The 20,743-nt window shown below is 45.8% G+C and overlaps 1 protein-coding gene across 1 annotated transcript in view; it reads right to left on the bottom strand.

The window, feature by feature from the left end:
* Positions 1-1,893: 1,893 nt before the first annotated feature.
* Positions 1,894-20,743, bottom strand: part of tcp1 (t-complex 1) — a 79,857-nt gene continuing 61,007 nt past the window's right edge. Inside the window, exons 10-12 of the mRNA XM_038802286.1 lie at positions 15,736-15,928; positions 8,083-8,246; positions 1,894-2,440 (exon numbers count right to left, since the gene is read on the bottom strand). Of these exons, the coding sequence (XP_038658214.1) occupies positions 2,224-2,440; positions 8,083-8,246; positions 15,736-15,928 (574 nt within the window). The 3' untranslated portion in view covers positions 1,894-2,223. The remainder of the gene's footprint in view (positions 2,441-8,082; positions 8,247-15,735; positions 15,929-20,743) is intronic.

Genomic DNA, 20,743 nt, shown 5'->3' with positions numbered 1-20,743 from the left:
TTTAGTTGCCAATCTTGCCCTTCCCTCAACCAAGTCTCAGTAATAGCAATATCATCAGACTCCCAGGTACTAATCCAAGCCCTAAATTCATCTGCCTTACCTACTACACTTCTTCCATTAAAACAAATACACCTCAGACCACCAGTCCCTTTGTGTTCATCACCTGCTCCCTGCCTACTCTTCCCCTTAGTCACGCTGACTTTGTGATCTAGTTCTTTACAGGCTTTAGTTACTACCTCCTTACTGTCCACTAACCTCCTCATTTGGTTCCCATGCCCCTGCCACATTAGTTTAAACCCTTCCCAACAGCATTAGCAAAAGCACCCCCAAGGACATTGGTTCCAGTCCGGCCCAGGTGTAGACCGTCCAATTCATCCCACCTCCCCCAGAACCGGTCCCAATGTCCCAAAAATCTGAACCCCTCCCTCCTGCACCATCTCTCAAGCCACGTATTCATTCATTTCTGCTCTGACTACCACGTGGCACTGGTAGCAATCCTGAGATTACTACCTCCAAGGTCCGACTTTTTAACTTGGCTCCTAACTCCTTAAATTCTGATTGTAGGACCTCATCCCGTTTTTTTACCTATATCATTGGTGCCTATATGCACCACGACAACTGGCTGTTCACCCTCCCCCTTCAGAATGTTCTGCAGCCGATCTGAGACATCCCTGACTCGTGCATCTGGGAGGCAGCACACCATTTGGGAGTCTCATTTTCGACCACAGAACCACCTATCTACTCCCCTTAGAATTGAATCCCCATATGACTATAGCCCTGCCAGTCTTTTTCCCGCCCTTCTGTGCAGCAGAGCCAGCCACGGTGCCATGAACCTGACTACTACTGCCTTCTGCTGGTGAGTCATCTCCCCCAACAGTATCCAAAACGGTATACCTGTTTTGGACTGAGATGACTGCAGGGGACACCTGTACTGTCTTCCTGCTTTTCCTCTGCCTTTTGGCCACCCATTCCCTTTCTCCCTCAGCAATCCTAATCTGTGGTGTGACCAATTCGCTAAACGTGCTATCCACAACCTCCTCAGCATCACGGATACTCCAGAGTGAATCCATCCACAGCTCCAGAGCCATCATGCGGTCTAAAAAGAGCTGCAGCTGGACACACTTCCCGCACGTGAAGGAGCCAGAGACATCAGCCACGTCCCTGAGCTCCCACATTGAGCAAGATGAGCATAACACGGGTCTGAGATCTCCTGCCATTTTAATCTTAAGCTTAACTTAGTCCAACTATAATATCAAATAATAGAGAAGGCAGTCACAAAGGAATACGGCATGCTTGCCTTCATCGGCTGGAGCATCGAGTATAAAAATTGGAAAGTCATGTTGCAGCTGTACAGAACCTTCGGGCACTGTACAAGGCGAGGGAGCAAAACCTCACAAGAAAAGAATTGGGGGGGGGGGGGGGGGGGACAGCAGTGAAGAAGGTGGGAAAGCGATGGGGGGGGGGTGGTCAGGGAGAGGATAGTATGCTGAGCCAGACAGCAGCAAATTGTAAATAGAGAAACCTTAGTGACTGTATAAATGAAAACGAATGGCAACGTATATAATTTGGAAAATGCCATTAAAAAGGTTCTTCTTTAAAGCAGTTAGTGTTGCATGGGCAGGATGTGTATAGAGGGATACGGGCCAAATGCTGGCAAGTGGGAGTAGCTTAGTGATAGAAACTGGGTGGCATGGACATCGGGCCGAAGGGCTCTTTCCCATGTCGTAAACATGTATGACTCTAAAGCAAGAGATCAAAGCACGATCAGGTCTGCACTATTCATTCATGAAATATGTCAAAATGTTCCAGTGTGCTCAGAGATACATCACAGAAGGCAATCAAAAATTCTATTGTTGCATGTAGAACCAGACAAAGCATGAATAAAAACAGAAACCCATTTTGACAAACTTTATTCAAGATATCAATGTCAATCCTGTGCAAGAAAAAACAACATACGGTAGTATATACTGTAGTTACCAACAGCTCCCCAAAATTCTTCCGGAAACCACTTAAAAGGAACTATAAGCGGATGAGGTTGGGACTTTGCACACATCTAATTTTTATTAAACACAGGAACACTTAAATATTCACTACTGCCACAACAACAAACACTATTTGAAAGCAGAAAATGAGAGATTTTACTTTGCATTTTAGTCTGTAACATCAAAATACAAATTATAATTTGGAACTGTGGCGAGAGCTATAACTTTTAAAATTCACTCTTCAACCATCAAGCTCTCCACTTTGAACGGCATCATGGTAACTCTTTCCTTTGTCTTGTTTCTCTTCTGGATAAAGTTTGATTAGATCATCAATGCGAAGGATGGTAATTGCAGCTTCTGTTGAAAATTTCAGACTCTTGGTTTTGACCATAGTTGGCTCAAATACACCAGCTTGCTTGTTATCCCTTGGTTTTCCATTTACTAAATCAAGACCAATCCTGTGCAAGAAAAAGATCACATTTGTTGGCCAAATTAGACATTAAACCAGTCCGGGCAATGAGTCCATGGTAAACAAGCAGCCTACTAATGGTAAGTTGAGAAACAAAAAAAGGGTATGATCGCAGGAGATGGGATATTCCTTTGGTTTCAAAATACACAGAAACAGAGGAACAAATCTGCAGCAAAAACCACAGAATAGTTACAGCACAGGAGGTTATATCTATGATGGCTCTCTGTTGGAGCAATTTACCTCATGTCATTCCCAGATTTCTCTCCTTGATCATGCAGATTCTTCTTCAGATTAACAATCCAATTCCCACTTGAATGTGTTGGATTGAACATTACTGTCAGACAGTGCATTCCGAATCCTAACCATTCACTGAATGAAAAGATTTGTCTCCATGTCGCGATTGCAAATTGCCTTTTAATTTCTTTCACCAACATGAACAGTTTTTCCTAACTACTCTGTCCAGATCCCTCATGATTTGGAATGCCTGTCAAATGGCCTCTCACCTTCTCTTCACCACGGAACACAGTTCCAGCTTCCATCTGTTTATCCATGGGAGCTTTCTTGTCAATCTTTTCTGCACTCTTTCACATCTTTCCCAAAGCCAGAATTTCAAGCAATATCCCAATGGGAGCCAGACCCAGTCATCGAAACAAGTTTAACACAACTTGCTTGGTTTTATACTCCATGCCACCATTAATAAGGTTTATGATGCTGTATACTTTATCAACTGCTCACTCAATCTCTCCTGCCATCTTCAATGCACATATACCCGTTACTCTATATGGGCATCATGGTAGCACAGTGGTTAGCACTGTCACTTCACAGCTCCAGGGTCCCAGGTTCGATTCCCGGCTGGGTCACTGTCTGTGTGGAGTCTGCACGTCCTCCCCCTGTGTGCGTGGGTTTCCTCCGGGTGCTCTGGTTTCCTCCCACAGTCCAAAGATGTGCGGGTTAGGTGGATTGGCCATGCTAAATTGCCCGTAGTGTCCTAATAAAAGTAAGGTTAAGGGGGGTGGGGGGTTGTTGGGTTACGGGTATAGGGTGGATACGTGGGTTTGAGTAGGGTGATCATGGCTCGGCACAACATTGAGGGCCGAAGGGCCTGTTCTGTGCTGTACTGTTCTATGTTCTATAAGTGAAGCTGAGGTAGTATGATTAAATGATATGGTAATTTCAGTCGAGATGTCCAATTAAACAATAGCCAAACGTTGCTATCACAGTTGCCGATACAAACGTAATTTTGCTGTTTATCTCACCAATGAGATGTACAGAATGCTGTAATGTTACGCTATGTGCAATGCAAACTAAATGCACCACAAAAAGTTACGTCTTATTAGTTCAAGTTTAAGCAATCCGTTTGATTATGTAATCATTGTCAATTGTACTTCAGCTCTCGCACCAAAAATGAACTATTACAAGTGTGGCAATTCATTCCATCAGATTAATGAATTTGAATGATTTTAACAATGTTCAAAAACTTTTACTGAATTTTTTCTTCATGACTTTGTCTCGTAATTTAACCCCTCCCACACTACCTTCTGTATCCAAAGAGGTTGAATTCACTCTCCTTCTCAATCCTTGTTTATTTCCTCAACTTTAAATCCCTTTGTATTAACCCTGAATTGTTTTCTATTCAATTATGGGGTGTGGATGTTGATGGCGAGCCAAGTTTTATTGCCCATCCTCAATTTCCCTCGAGTTCGTGGTGGCGGTGAGCTGTCCATGTGGTGTAGGCACACCCACAGTGCTGTTAGAAAGGGAGTTCCAGAATTTTGACCCAATGACAGTGAAGGAAGAACAATATACTTGGAAGTCAGGATGGTGAGTGGCTTGGAGGGAAACATCCAGGTCATGCCCCCAGGTGCCTGCTACCTTTGTCCTTTTAGATGGTAGCGAATGCGGGTTTGAAAGGTGTTGTCTAAAGAGCCTTGGTGAGTTCCTGTGGTGTATCTTGTGCTGCTACTGTTTGGAGGGCATGAATGTTTGTGGATGGGGTGCCATTCAAGTGGGCTGTTTTGCCCTGGATGGTGTCAAGTTTCTTCAGTGTTCTTGGAGCTACACTAATCTAGGCATATCAGAGAGTATTCCATGTAAATGGACAGGCTATGGGGAAATCAGAAGAGGAGATATTTGCCGCAGGATTCCTCACCCCTGACCTGCTCTTTTAACCGAAGTGTTTATACACCTAGTAGAGTGAGTTTCTGCTAAATGGTAAACCCAGAATATTGATAGTGATAGACAGTTACCTAAGGTCATAACTGAATGCAGGTCCCTGGCGCTATGAGGTAGCAGCAGGTCTCCTGCAGTAATGGAACAATGATTTTTTGTTTTTTAAATTTAGATTACCCAATTATTTTTTCCAATTAAGGGGCAATTTAGCATGGCCAATCCACCTACTCTGCACATTTTGGGTTGTGGGGGCGAAACCCACGCAGACATGGGGAGAATGTGCAAACTCCACACTGACAGTGACCCAGAGCCGGGATCGAACCTGGGACCTCAGCGCCGTGAGGCGGTTGTGCTAACCACTAGGCCACCGTGCTGCCCTGTAATGGAACAATGATGATTGACCTCCAACCACTACAACAATCTGCCTTTATGCTAGGGATGACTAACCAGTGGAGAGTTTCCCCCTGGATTTCCACTGATTCCAGTTTTGCTGGGGCTCCTTGATGCCATACTCGGACAATGCTGCGACAGTGTCGCCAAAGGGCAGTCACTAATCTCTTTTGTCCATCTTTGAACCAAGGTTCTAATGAGATCATGAACTGAGTGACCCTGGCAGAATCCAAACTGAGTGTAATTTGATAGCACTGTGGATGACCCACACTGATTATTGAGCGGACTGTTGGGGTGCTTATTGGCTGGGTTGGATTTGTCTTGCTCTGTGGACTATTTTCCACATTGCTGGGTGTTGTAGCTGTACCCAAAACAGCTTGGCCAGGAGCATGGCACGTTCTGGAGTACAATCAGTACCATTGCCAGAATATTGCCAGGGCCCAAAGTCTTTTCAGTATCCAGTGCCTTCAGCTGTTTCTTGATATCATGCAGAGTGAATCGAATTGGTTGAAAACTGGAATCAGTGATGCTGGGGACCTCTGGAGGGAGAGATAGATAATTTACTCTGCACTCCTGGTTGAATAATATTTTTTTTTTTTTTAGAACAGTACAGCACAGAACAGGCCCTTCGGCCCTCGATGTTGTGCCGAGCAATGATCACCCTAATTAAACCCACGTAACCCATATACCCGTAACCCAACAATCCCCCCATTAACCTTACACTACGGGCAATTTATCATGGCCAATCCACCTAACCCGCACATCTTTGGACTGTGGGAGGAAACCGGAGCACCCGGAGGAAACCCACGCACACAGGGGGAGGACGTGCAGACTCCACACAGACAGTGACCCAGCCGGGAATCAAACCTGGGACCCTGGAGCTGTGAAGCATTGATGCTAACCACCATGCTACCGTGAGGCCCCAATATTGAGACTCCTTCAGTCTTACCTTTTGCAGTAATGTCCTGATAACCTCCATCACCAAGGAGCCTCCTCCTCCAGTGAAGTGTTTAATTGTCCCCAACCATTCACGGCCTGATGAGGCAGGACTGCAGCTGAGCTTAGATCTCATGCTTTGGTCATGGAATCGTTTAACACAAATGTCTACCATTTGCTGCTTGGCACGCAAAGTGTTGTAGCAAGGCTGACAGGGTGGGTTTTCTCATTGCCTTCTCCAGTGTCTATGTTGATGCAGAGTGGTCCGTTCCTTTTTATTGACTTTTTAGCGGTTGAATACAACTGAGTGACTTGCCAGGCCATATCAGAAAGCATTTAAGAGCCAACCAGATTACTGTGGACCTGGTGTCACATGTAGGCCAGACAAGGTGTTGGCAGCAGATTTCTTCCTCTACAAGGACATTAGTGAACCAGATGGGTTTTTACAACAATCAAAAATCATTACACTTGTAATTCCAGTTCCTTTAATGGAATTCAAATTCCACCATTTGCCATGGTGCCCAGGTACTACCGTAGGTCACTGGATTATTAGTCCAGTGATAACCCACAAGTAGTAAATGTTTTGAGGGGAAGGGTGCTGGAGCAAGATACTTTTAGATGCCCAGTAAATTCTGTTCCACTGTGTTCACAACGTGCATTTAGAGATTACAACCATTGCATTTCAATGGAACGCTCATCATGAAGTGCAGATTTGGACTATCTCACAGCAGGATGAGGAAGTGCAATCATTCTTCAATCCTCTTGGAAAACAAAGTAGGCAAATACTAAACAGGCTATCCCTGCATAGATGTGCATATCTAAGATGGACAATGAGTTACTCACTTATTGAATAAAACTCCGTGTCTAAATCATGCGCATGTTCAAATGTCCAAAGCACGCAGCAGTGCTTTTGGGTCTCCCCATCGCTCCCCCCGCCCTCCCCCATCCAACCACAAATAGTAGATCAACAAAAACATCAATATCTGATTCAGCCAATCTGTGGCTAACAGGATGCCTTAATCCCCATAAATCCAAATAATCCCATAAATCCAAATAAACTGACAGGAATCACACTGGAGAGATTAATCCATACTTTGGGGCTGGAATAATTTGAAAACTTTTCAATCAAGGACTTTTATTTTGTTCAGTCATCATTACCACCTCCCTCTTCTACTTTGAAGTAACCCAAGCTTGCTACAAGGGTCCAAGTTACAAGCTAAAAATGTTTCCACAAGGTCTTGACTGCCAGAAAGAAATTAATTTGGCAAGGAATGAATGTCCATTATCAAAGATATAAATACCTGAACCTGGCCATCCATTTATCCATCCCCACCTCGATATATACTAGAAGGTACACGATAATGTTCAAGTCATGCACCAACCTGATCTCACTGTCATTGGGTCAATATCCTGAAAATTCCAATTACACTACACCGTAGTCTCTTAAATCCTCTGAAGCAGAACATTATTTCCCCACCATTCTAAATACGCTAAAAAAAGGACAGATATTCTCCATAGAGGGCACAGGGGAATGCAATTCCCAAGTCCAAGTCAATTTCCAAGTCAGACTGGGCTTTACCTACGGAAACCCAGACAACACTGGAAAATCAAGACGTTTGGGTGGGTGAAACAGAGGCCACATATGGGCGGCACAATAGCGCAGTGGTTAGCACAGTTGCTTCACAGCTCCAGGGTCCCAGGTTCAACTCCCGGCTTCGGTAACTGCCTGTGCAGAGTCTGCACTTTCTCCCCGTGTCTGCGTGGGTTTCCTCAGAGTGCCCCGGTTTCCTCCCACAGTCCAAATATCTGCAGCTTAGATGAATTGGCTATGCTAAATCCCACTTACGAGTCCAAAAAGGTTGGGTTGCATTGTGGCGATTGGGTGGAGGTGCAGGCTTAGGTAGGGTGCTCTTTCCAGGGGCTGGTGCACACTTGTTGGGCCAAATGGCCTGCTTCTGCACTGTAAATTATATATATATATATGATATGATACTGGAGCCATGCAACCAAAACCCAACTGAGGATTTCATAAAAATGATGTTGAACTGTCATTTTCTGGATGATGAGTTGATGCCTTTTCTCAGTGCTAAAGCTGCAGGTAACAGCACAAAATATCTTACAAAGAAATGTACATACCATTTGAGATTTTTGCGTTCTGGGTTTACTTGGGCTTCGTTGTGGAATGCACGGAGTTTAGCAACCAGGTCTGTAGAATCCTGAGCTGCATTTACGGCCAGTGTCTTTGGAATAACCAACAAGGCTCGGGCAAATTCAGCAATTGCAAGCTGCTCACGTGATCCCTAAAAGGCAAAACAAAAATCTTCAACTGCATTAAGCCCCAAAAACATAGACAAGTGACATCACAGTAAAGCTGTGACCCAATTGGCTGGTTGGGGATCTGTTCTAAATTCGAAAAACTAAGAGTAAGTAACTGAGTAGAGGAGTATCTTGGAGAATAGCACATTTAGCATTTAATATTTATTGGAGAAATCCAGCTCAAGGGATCATATAGTGAATTTTAACTTAAATGTAATAAGTATTTATATTAATGTAATTATTAATTAGTATTAAATTTACCAACCATTTATTTTGACTCAATTAATTAGTGCCAGATATGTCAGTCAGTGGGGTGAGATGTGGGAGGTACGTGAGGCTTCCAGCGTTCTGGATGACTACATCTGCAGGAAGTGTACCCAATGGCAGCTCCTCACAGACCGCGTGGTTCGGTTGGATGCACTTAACAACATGCAGATGGTGGAAAATGTCATAGATAGGAGTTATAGAAATGTGGTCACACCCAAGGTGTAGGCAGATGGGTGACCACTAGAAAGGGCAGGCAGGCAATCCAGGAATCCCCCGTGGCTGGCCCCCTCTCTTACAAGCATAACGGGGGTGGGGGGGGGAACACCACGGCTGGCTCTGTTTTTCAGCAGGGAGGGTCAAAGTGCAGAAGGGCAATAGTTATAGGGGACTCCATAAGTCAGGGGCACAGATAAGCATTTCTGTGGTTGTGAAAAAGCCTCCAGGATGGTGTGATGCCTCCCTGGTGGCAGGGTCCAGGATGTAATTGAACGGCTGCAGGGCATCCTGAAGGGGGAGGGTGGTAAAGCAGAGGTCATGGTATGTGTTGGTACCAATGACAGAGGGAAAGAGATGAGGTCTTGCATCAAGAATTCAGGGAGCCAGGCTGTAGATTAAAAAGCAGAACCTCTTGGGTCATATGGGCAGCACGGTAGCACGTTGGTTCGCACTGTTGTTTCACAGTGCCAGGGTCCTAGGTTCAATTCCTGCTTGGGTCGCAGTCTGTGCGGACTTTGCACATTCTCCCCGTGTCTGCAGGGTTTCCTCCAGGTGCTCCGGTTTCCTCTCAAGTCCCAAAAGGTATGCTTGTTAGGTGAATTGGACATTCGGAATGCTCCCAAATGCCACGCGCTAGCGAGTATAGAAATAAGAGAATAGCACAGGTGAATACGTGGCTTAAGAATTGGTTCAGGAGGGAGGGGTTTAGATTCCCGGACCACTGGGACCATTTCTGGGGAAGGTGGGACCTGTACAAGTGGGACAGTTTACATCTGAACCAGAGCAGGACTAACATCCTTGCTAGTGGGTTTGCTAGTGCTGTTGGGAGGATTTTCAACAAATTCGGTAGATTGTGAGCAGAACAGGGACACAGTATGACACAGAAAAACAATCAAGTCAGAGGGAATAGAGCAGTGTAAGTTTCAGGAGAGCAAGACAAGGCTGAATTGGCCTCTACTTTAATGCCCGGAGTATTACAGGTTAAACGAATAAGTTAAGGGTGAGGGTTGACATTTGGAATTATGCTCTCGTAGCCATCACGGAGACGTGGTTGAGGGAGGGGCAAGACTGGCAGCTTAGAATCCCGAGATACAGAATTTTCAGGCGGGACAGGGGAGGGGGAGGCATCCACTATTAGTTATGTGGTAAATTACTGCAGTATGGAGAGATGATAGCTTGGGGGTGGTGTGAATTAAGCTTTGTGGGTAGAGCTCAGGAATAAAAAAAAGATACAGCCACATTTCTAGGTGTGTATTATAGACCCCCAGATAGTCAGCAGAAAATTGAGGAGCAATTTGTAGAAGCGTGCAAGAATAATAGGGTAATTATAGTGGGTGATTTCAACTTTCCCAACATTAACTGGGATAGTCATTGTGTTCGGGGCTTAGATGGAGCAGAGCTTGCAAAATGTATACAAGAGAACTTTTTAGCTCAACATGTGGAGGGTCCACAAGGGATGGCGCAGTGCTGGACCTAATTTTGGGGAATGAAGCCGGACAGGTGGTGGAGGAGCATTTTACTGATGGCAACCACAACATGGTGCAATTTAAGTTGGTAAGGACAAGGAAATAGACAAATTGCAGAAAAAGGACCGTGGGGGGGGGGGGGGGGGGGGGAGAGGAGAGAGGAGACTTTGTAAAATAAGGCTGGATCTGGTCAAGGTAGATTGGAACAAGTTACTGGTGGGAGATCTACAGAAGAGAAGTGGGGGTGTTCAAAGAGGAAATGGGGACGGTATAGGCTCAACATGTTCCCTCCAGGGTAATAGGAAGGAATAACAAACCCAGAGAACCATGGATGACCAGAGATATTCAAGATACAATGAGAAGGAAGAGAGAGGCTCTTAATGGTTACAAGGGGAGCAAATAAATAGATGCATTAGTGGAGCACAGAAAGTGCAGGGTAGAGCTTAAGAAAGCAATTAGGAGAGAAAAGAGGGAATATGAGAAATCTCTGCCTGGTAAAAGTAGGGAAAATCTCAAGATATCCCAAGTATATCAATGGGAAGAGAATAACTAGGGAAAAAGTAGGGCCCATTAGGGACCAAGGGGAGAAACTGTGGGTGGAGCCAGAGAACACTGGTAGGGTGTTAAATGAATATTTCACATCTAGCTTCACCAAAGAGAATGAAGCAGATATGGAACTTGGGGAGAGAGACTGAGGTTATTGAGCAAGTTGTCATTGGGAGGGACACGGTATTAGAGGTGTTGGCAAGCTTAAAAGTAAAGAAATCTCCTGTCCGGAATAGCTGTGTCCCAGGTTGCTGTGGAAGGCGAGGGAGGAGATCCAAATTTTAAATTCTTCTCTGGCCACGGGAGAGGTACCAGAGTACTGGAGAACCGCAAATGTGGTCCCACTATTTAAAAAAGGCTGTAGGATAAGCCAGGGAACTACAGGCCAGTGAGTCTCATGTCAGTGGCGAGGAAACTAATGGAGAAAATTCTGAAGGAGAGGATTTATTGCCACTTGGAGGCTAGGTTTGATCAGGAATAGGGAGGTCATGCCGAACAAATTTGATTGAACTTTTTGAGCACACGACTAAGCGTGTAGATGAGGGTAGTGCCGTCGATGTAGTTTACATGGATTTCAGCAAAGCATTTGACAAGTCCCAAATGGGAGACTTCTAAAAAAGTGGGATGCAGTGGAACTTGATAAGGTGGATTCAAAGCTGGCTGAGCTGCAGGAAACAGAGGGTAATGGCAGAAGGTTGTTTTAGTGACTGGAAGCCAGTATCCAGCAGCATACCACAGGGATCTGTGCTGAACACAGAACATATAGTGCAGAAGGGGGCCATTCGAATCTGCACCGACCCATTTAAGCCCTCACTTCCACCCAATCCCTGTAACCCAATCTAACCTTTTTTGGTCACGAAGGGCAATTTATCATGGCCAATCCACCTAACCTGCACGTCTTTGGACTGTGGAAGGAAACCGGAGCACCCGGAGGAAACCCACGCTGACATGGGGAAGAACGTGCAGACTCCACACAGACAGTGACCCAGCGGGGAATCGAACCTGGGACCCCGGCGCTGTGAAGCCATAGTGCTAGCCACTTGCGCTACCGTGCTGTGTACCTTATTCATCATCATTTATATAAATGACTTAGATGATTATGGGGGCGGGGTTAGAATCAGGAAGTTTTCAGGTGACACAAAGATAGACCGGGTGGTTAACAGCTGAGAGTCTTGGGTTACAGGAAGATATAGACTGGATAGTCAAATGGGCAGAAAATTGGCAGATGGAATTTAATCCCGAAAAGTGAGAGGTGTTACACTTTGGAAAGAGCAATTTGACAAGAAAATATTCAATGCACGGCAGCTGGAGTACTGTGTGCATTTCTGATCGCCACATTATAGGAAGGATGTGATTGCACTGGAGAGGGTGCAGAGGAGATTCACCAGGATGTTGCTTGGGATGGAACATTTTAGTTATGAAGAGAGGTTGGATAGGCTTGGGTTGTTTTCTTTTGCAGAAAGACTGAGGGGGCGACCTAATCATTAGATTATGAGGGGCATGGTCAGGGTGGATAGGGAAAAGCTGTTCCCCTTAGTTGAAAGGTCAGCTACAAGAAGACACAAGTTCAGGTTGAGGGGCGGAAGTTTGAGAAAAAACCTTTTTTACCAAGAGGGTGGTAATGGTCTGGAATGCACTGCCTGGGAGGTTGGGAGAGGCAGGTTGCCTCACATCCTTTAAAAAGTACCTGGATAAGTGCTTGGCACATCATATCATTCAAGCCAAGTGCTGACAAATGATATTCGGATTGACAGATCAGGTGTCTTTCATTCAGAGGTGCAGACTCTAATGGGCCTTCTCTGCACTGCTTTTTCCTGTGATTTTGTAAATAGGCACAGTTACGACTAATTGCACAAGGCAGACAATGTTTTTTTAAATCCAACATCTTGAGGAAGTGATCTCTGTGATGAAAGGAGAACACTCAAACCTCAGCTTCCCTTTCCATATTTTCCTCTTGACTCCCCATCACATTCAGCCATGATTAGTTTCTTCCAGCAACACACAGAATAGTACAGCACAGAACAGGCCCTTCAGCCCTCGATGTTGTGCCGAGCCTTGTCCGAAATAAAGATCAAGCTATCCCACTCCCTGTCATTCTGGTGTGCTCCATGTGCCTATCCAATAACTGCTTGAAAGTTCCTAAAAGTGTCCGACTCCATTATCACAGAAGGCAGTCCATTCCACACCTTAACCACTCTCTGAGTAAAGAACCTACCTCGGACATCCCTCCTATATCTCCCACCCTGAACCTTGTAGTTATGCCCCCTTGTGACAGCTACATCCACCTGAGGAAATAGTCTCTGAACGTCCACTCTATCTATCCCCCTCATCATCTTATAAACCTCTATTAATTTGCCTCTCATCCTCCTCCACTCCAAAGAGAAAAGCCCTAGCTCTCTCAACCTTTCCTCATAAGACCTATCCTGCAAACCAGGCAGCATCCTGGTAAATCTCCTTTGCACCCTTTCCAATGCTTCCACATCCTTCCTTTAGTGAGGTGACCAGAACTGCACACAATACTCCAAATGTGGTCTCACCAGGGTCATGTATAGTTGCAGCATAACCCCAGCTCTTAAACTCAAGCCCCCTGTTAATAAACACTAACACACTATAAGCCTTCTTCATGCTCTATCCAATTGAGTGGCAACCTTCAGAGATCTCTGGACATGAACCCAAAGATGTCTCTGTTCCTCCACATTCCTCAGAACCCTGCAGTTGACCCTGTAATCCCCATTAAAATTTTACCTACCAAAATGAATCACCACGCACTTATCAGGGTTAAACTCCATCCGCCATTTTTCGGCCCAGCTCTGCATCCTATCAATGTCTCTTTGCAGCCTACAACAGCCCTCCACCTCATCCACTACTCCATCAATCTTGGTGTCATCAGCAAATTTACTGACCCACCCTTCAGACATTGATAAAAATCACAAATAGCAGAGGACCCAGCACTGATCCCTGTGGTACACCGCTGGTAACTGGTCTCCAGTCTGAAAAGTTTCCATCCACCACCACCCTCTCTCTTCTATGTGATAACCAGTTAATTATCCAATTGGCCAGATTTCCCTCTATCCCACACCACCTTACTTTCTTCATGAACCGACCATGGGGAACCTTATCAAACGCCTTACTAAAATCCATGTATACGACATCAACTGCTCTACCCTCATCTACACACTTAGTTACCTCCTCAAAGAATTCAATCAAATTTGTGAGGCAGGACTTACCCGTCACAAATCCATGTTGACTATTCCGGATTAAGCTGCATCTATCCAAATGGTCATAAATCCTGTCCTTCAGGATCTTTTCCATTAACTTACCGACCACCAAAGAAAGACTAACTGGCCTATAACTACTAGGGTTATTCCTATTCCCTTTCTTAAACAGAGGAACAACATTCACCACTCTCCAGTCCTCTGGCACTATCCCCGTGGACAGCGAGGACCCAAAGATCAAAGCCAAAAGGATCTGCAATCTCATCCCTTGCCTCCCAAAGAATCCATGGATATATCCCATCTGGCCCAGGGGACTTGTCGACCCGAAGGTTTTTCAAAATTGCTAATACATCCTTCCTCAGAACATCTGCCTCTTCCAGCCTACCCGCCTGTATCAGTCTCATCCTCAAAAACATGGCACCTCTCCTTGGTGAACACTGAAGAAAAGTATTCATTCAACGTCTCTTCTATCTCTTCTGACTCCATGCACAAGTTCCCACTACAACTTAATGTTCTTAAGGGCAGCACGGTAGCATTGTGGATAGCACAATTGCTTCACAGCTCCAGGGTCCCAGGTTCGATTTCGGCTTGGGTCACTGTCTGTGTAGAGTCTGCACATCCTCCCCGTGTGTGCGTGGGTTTCCTCCGGGTGCTCCGGCTTCCTCCCACAGTCCAAAGATGTGCAGGTTGGGTGGATTAGCCATGATAAATTGCCCTTAGTGTCCAAAATTGCAGCCACGTGTTTATCTGCACGCTCTCCCTGTTCCTCAACGCACTAGCACGTGGCACCGGCAACAAACCAGAGATGACAACATGGTTTGTCCTGGCTCTCAGCTTCCACCCTAGCTCCCTAAATTCCTGTTTTAAATACCTATCCCTTCTCTTACCTATGTCGTTGGTACCGATGTATACCACAACTTGTGACTGTTCCCCCTCCCTCTTAAGGATTCTGAAAACACGGTCCGAGACGTCATGGACCCTGGCACCTGGGAGGCAACATACCATCCGTGAGTCTCTTTCGTGGCCACAGAACCATCTATCTGTCCCTCCAACTATTGAGTCCCCAATAACTATTGCTCTCCTGCTCTCCCTCCTTCCCTTCTGAGCCACAGGGACGGACTCAGTGCTGGAGATCCGTTCACCGCGGCTTACCCCTAGTAGGTCGTCCCCCTTAACAGTATCCAAAGCGGTATGCTTGTTACTGAGGGGAACGACCACAGAGGATCCCTGCACTGACTGCTTCCTCCCAGCCCCTCTCACCGTCACCCATCTATCTTGATTCTTCAGAATAACTACACCCCTGAAGCTACTATCTATGACCACCTCTGCCTCCACAATGATCCGAAGTTCATCCAGCTCCAGTTCCCTAACACTGTTTCTGAGGAGCTGGAGATGGGTGCACTTCCCACAGGTGAAATCAACAGGGACACTGACGGCGTCCCTCACCTCAAACATTCTGCAGGAGGAACATTGCACTGCCTTCCCTGCAGTCACTGTCCTCTGGGAGTCACAATCTTTTGCTTGAACAATTAAAGGCTGTACTTTCACAGATGTAATAGTGACCATTCAACACCTTCATTTCAGAACTTAAACTATCATGGATGTTAGCATTTGGCCAAAAAATAAGGTTACAGCTCCTGAGCTTTAAGTTGGGCCAAGGACACCATCAAAGCACAGATTAAATAAGCAGTTTAAATGACCAGCAAGGAAAACATATTTACAAAATGAATTGTTTTGCAGAAAAATCCAAACTAGACTCATACCAAACTAGTTGCGTAGTTCTCCAAGTAGATGGAGAGAGCAGCTTCGACAGCACCACCACCTGGTACAATTGACTTGGATTCCAGAACTCTCTTGGCCACACTGAGTGCATCATGAAGAGAACGTTCCATCTCGTCACACATGAAATCATTTGCTCCACGCAGGATAATGGAAGCAGATGTACGGGCCTTTGTGCTTCAAAAAAAATACAAGAGTGAAAAAAACCACATATAGATGGCAGCATATGCTGAGGTGCAAAAATGGGGTTCAATTTATTTTAAATCTCCAACAAGTTTAATGACAGGCAGAAATCACAATTTCCAACACTGTTTAGATTTGAAAGTTTAGCTTGACAGTGACAATAATTAATTTGTATTTATATGAATCTTCAATGTCCTAAGATGATTCAAGATAATAACAGTAACCCAACAAAATTTGACACTGAGATACTAAAGGAGCTGAATTAGAGCACCCTGGGAAGGTGAGTGATACAGAGAGCACCCTGGGAAGGTGAGTGATACAGAGAGCACCCTGGGAAGGTGAGTGATACAGAGAGCACCCTGGGAAGGTGAGTGATACAGAGAGCACCCTGGGAAGGTGAGTGACACAGAGAGCACCCTGGGAAGGTGAGTGATACAGAGAGCACCCTGGGAAGGTGAGTGATACAGAGAGCACCCTGGGAAGGTGAGTGATACAGAGAGCACCCTGGGAAGGTGAGTGATACAGAGAGCACCCTGGGAAGGTGAGTGATACAGAGAGCACCCTGGGAAGGTGAGTGACACAGAGAGCACCCTGGGAAGGTGAGTGATACATAGAGCACCCTGGGAAGGTGAGTGATACAGAGAGCACCCTGGGAAGGTGAGTGATACAGAGGGCAGCCTGGGAAGGTGAGTGATATAAACACCGCAGAGCAGCCTGGGAAGGAGAGTGATATAAACACCGCAGAGCAGCCTGGGAAGGAGAGTGATATAAACACCGCAGAGCAGCCTGGGAAGGTGAGTGATATAAACACCGCAGAGCAGCCTGGGAAGGTGAGTGATATAAACACCGCAGGGCAGCCTGGGAAGGTGAGTGATATAAACACCGCAGAGCAGCCTGGGAAGGTGAGTGATATAAACACCGGGGAGCAGCCTGGGAAGGTGAGTGATATAAACACCGGGGAGCAGCCTGGGAAGGTGAGTGATATAAACACCGCAGGGCAGCCTGGGAAGGTGAGTGATATAAACACCGCAGAGCAGCCTGGGAAGGTGAGTGATATAAACACCGGGGAGCAGCCTGGGAAGGCGAGTGATATAAACACCGGGGAGCAGCCTGGGAAGGTGAGTGATACAGCATTCCAATTGGAGGAAAACAGAACAGCGACGTCAGCAGATTGCTGCGACTTGATTAGCTAATAGCTAAATTTGAACATCTACTTAAATTACTGTTTGTAAGTTGCTTTCAGATTGATGTCATAAGGAGACATTTAAAAAGTTTAAAACTTAAAAGGATGGAGGGCCAGATGATGTCAGAGCTCGTCAACTCCACTGCAAACTCATCTGTATTAAGTGTTGGTTGCTTGAGGAACTCCGGCTCAGAGTTGATTAGCTGGATTCTGAAGTTCGGATGCTGCGACATATCAGGGAGGGGGAGAGGTGCCTGGTCACTGAGGCAGTTACACCCCTTAGACTAACTAAAGCGAATTCGACCAGTGGTCAGGGAGAGGGCGGTGCGGCTCAGAGTGAGGTAAATGAAGAGATCCAGGAGTTATTGTTGCAGGAGCCTTATCCCATGACCCTGTGCAACAGGTTTGAGATTCTTGCTCCCTGTGTGGACAGGAATGGGGACTGCAGGGAGGATAAGCAAACTGACCACACCACCGTGGTGGAAGTCATTCAAGTGGGGGAGCAAGAGAAAAGAAATACAGTCGTAATTGGAGATAGTATCGTTCGGGGCATAGACACTATTCTCTGTGACCACAATCAAGAGTCCTAAGGATGTGTTGCTTTCCTGGTGCTCTGTTCGGGATATCTCATCTGGGCTGCAGAGGAACTTGAAGGGGGGAGGGTAAAGATCCAGTTGTTGTGGTCCACGTAGGTAACAACGGCTTAGGTAGAACAAGAACAGAGGTTCTGCTGAAGGAATATGAGCAGCTAAAGGCTAATTCAAAAGCAGAACCAAAAAGGTACTAATTTCTGCACTACTACCTGAGCCAGAAGCTAATTGGCATAGGGTTAATAAGATTAAAGAGGTCAATGTGTGGCTCAAAGGTTGGTGCGTGAGAAATAGGTTTGAATTCATGGGACATTGACACCAGTACTTGGGAAGGAGGAAGCTGTTTTGATGGGACAGAAGGTAAGAGCGAGGTCAATGATGAGGACTTTAAACGAGTTAATGGGACTGAGGGCTCACGAGAGGTGCGTAAAGTTCCCAGAACACAAATGTGAATTAATGCATTTCGGAAGGCCTAACACAGGTGGGAAATGCGCAGTAAATGGCAGAGCCCTTAAGAGTATTGATACGCAGAGGGATCTTGGTGTACAGGTCCACAAGTCACTGAAAGTGGCAACGTAGGTGGAGAAGGTAGTCAAGGCGGCATACGGCATGCTTGCCTTCATCGGACATTGAGTATAAAACTTGGCAAGTCATGCTTATGGAACCTTAGTTCGGCCACACTTGGAATATAGTATTCAATTCTGGTCGCCACACTACCAGAAGCATGTGGAAACGAGACTCCCGAATGGTATGTTGCCTCCTGGGTGCACGGGTCAGGTCTGTCTCAGATCGGCTGCAGGACATACTGAAGGGGGAGGGTGAACAGCCAGTTGTCGTGGTGCATACAGGCACCAACGATATAGGTAAAAAACAGGATGAGGTCCTACAATCAGAATTCAGGGAGTGAGGAGATAAGTTAAAAAGTAGGACCTCATAAGGTAGTAATCTCAGGATTGCTGCCAGTGCCACGAGACAGTCAGAGTAGAAATTTAAGAATAGTCAGAATGAATACGTGACTTGAGAGATGGTGCAGGAAGGAGTTCAGATTTTGGGGACATTGGAACCGGTTCTAGGGGCGGTGGGACCATTACAAATCGGATGGTCTACACCTGGGCAGGACTGGAACCAATGTCCTCGGGGGTGCTTCTGCTAACACTGTTGGGGAGGTTTTAAACTAATGTGGCAGGGGGAATGGGAACCAGATTAGGAAGTTAGAGGTCAGTAAAGAGGCAGCAACTAAAGCCAGTAAGGTACTGGATAATAAACTCAATGTGACTAAGGGGAAGAGTAGACAGGGACGAGATGATGATCGCAAAGGGACAGGTGTTCTGAGGTGCATTTGTTTTAATGAGAGAGGTGGATTGGCCATGCTAAATTGCCCGTAGTGTCCTAAAAAGTAAGATTAGGGGGGGGGTTGTTGGGTTACGGGTATAGGGTGGATACGTGGGTTTGAGTAGGGTGATCATTGCTCTGCACAACATCGAGGGCCGAAGGGCCTGTTCTGTGCTGTACTGTTCTATGTATTCTAAGTGTAGCAGGTAACGCAGATGAATTTAGGGCTTGGATTAGTACCTGGGAATATGATGTTATTGGTATTACTGAGACTTGGTTGAGGGAAGGGCAGGACTGGCAACTGAATATCTCAGGGTATAGATGCTTCAGGAGGGATAGAGAGGGAGGAAAAAGGGGTGGAGGAGTTGCATGACTGGTCAGAGATGATATCACAGCTGTGATTAAGGAGGGCACGATGGAGGATTCGAGCACTGAGGCAATATGGATAGAGCTAAGAAATAGGAAGGGTGCAGTAACATTGTTGGGACTGTACTATAGGCCCCCCAAAAGCGAGCGTGAAGTAGAGGTACAAATATTTAGACAGATTATAGAACAATGTAGGAGCAATAGAGTGGTTGTGATGGGAGATTTTAACTTCCCCAACATTGAATGGGAATCATGTAGTGTTGGAGGCGTAGATGGAGCAGAATTTGTAAGGAGCATCCAGGAGAGTTATTTAGAGCAGTATGTAAATAGTCCAACTCGGGAAGGGGCCATACTGGACCTGGTATTGGGTAATGATCCCGGCCAGGTGGTTGACATTTCAGTCGGCGATTAGTTTGGGACTAGCGATCACAATTCCACAAGTTTTAGAATATTCATGGACAAAGACGAGAGTGGTCAGAAAGGAAGAGTGCTAAATTGGGGAAAGGCCAACTATAATTCGGCAGGAACTCGGGAATGTGGATTGGGAGCAGCTGTTTAAGGGTAAATCCACATTTGAAATGTGGGAGTCTTTTAAGGAAAGGTTGATTGGAGTGCAGGACAGACATGTTCCTGTGAAAATTAGAGATAGAAATGGCAAGGTTAGGGAACCATGGATGACGGGTGAAATTGTGAGACTAGCTAAGATGAAAAAGGAAGCATAGATAAGATCGAGGCGACTCAAAACTGATGAAGCTTTGGAGGAATATCGGGAAAGTAGGACAAATCTCAAACGCGCAAGAGGGCTAAAAGGGGCCATGAAATATCTTTGGCTAACAGGGTTAAGGAAAATCCCAAAGCCTTTTATTCGTATATCAGGAGCAAGAGCAAGGTAACTAGAGAAAGGATTGGCCCACTCAAAGACAAAAGAGGGAATTTATGTGTGGAGTCATAGTAAATGGGTGAGATTCTTAATGAGTACTTTGCAACGGTATTCACCAAGGAGAGGGACATCACAGATGCTGAGGTTAGGGATGGATGTTTAAATACTCTAGGTCATGTCGGCATAAAGAAGAGGGAGGTTTTGGTATTCTAAAAGGCATTAAGGTGGGCAAGTCCCCTGGACCGGATGGGTTCTATCCCAGGTTACTGAGGGATGCGAGGGACGAAATAGCTGGGGCCTTAACAGATATCTTTGCAGCATCCTTGAGCACGGGTGAGGTCCCGGAGGACTGGAGAATTGCTAATGTTGTCCCTTTGTTTAAGAAGGGTAGCAGGGATAATCCAGGGAATTATAGACCTGTGAGCTTGACGTCAGTGGTAGGCAAACTGTTGGAGAAG

This window comes from Scyliorhinus canicula, chromosome 1 (genome assembly GCF_902713615.1).
Source record: "Scyliorhinus canicula chromosome 1, sScyCan1.1, whole genome shotgun sequence".
Lineage (NCBI taxonomy): Eukaryota > Metazoa > Chordata > Chondrichthyes > Carcharhiniformes > Scyliorhinidae > Scyliorhinus > Scyliorhinus canicula.
This window is presented reverse-complemented; position numbering and strand designations above follow the sequence as displayed.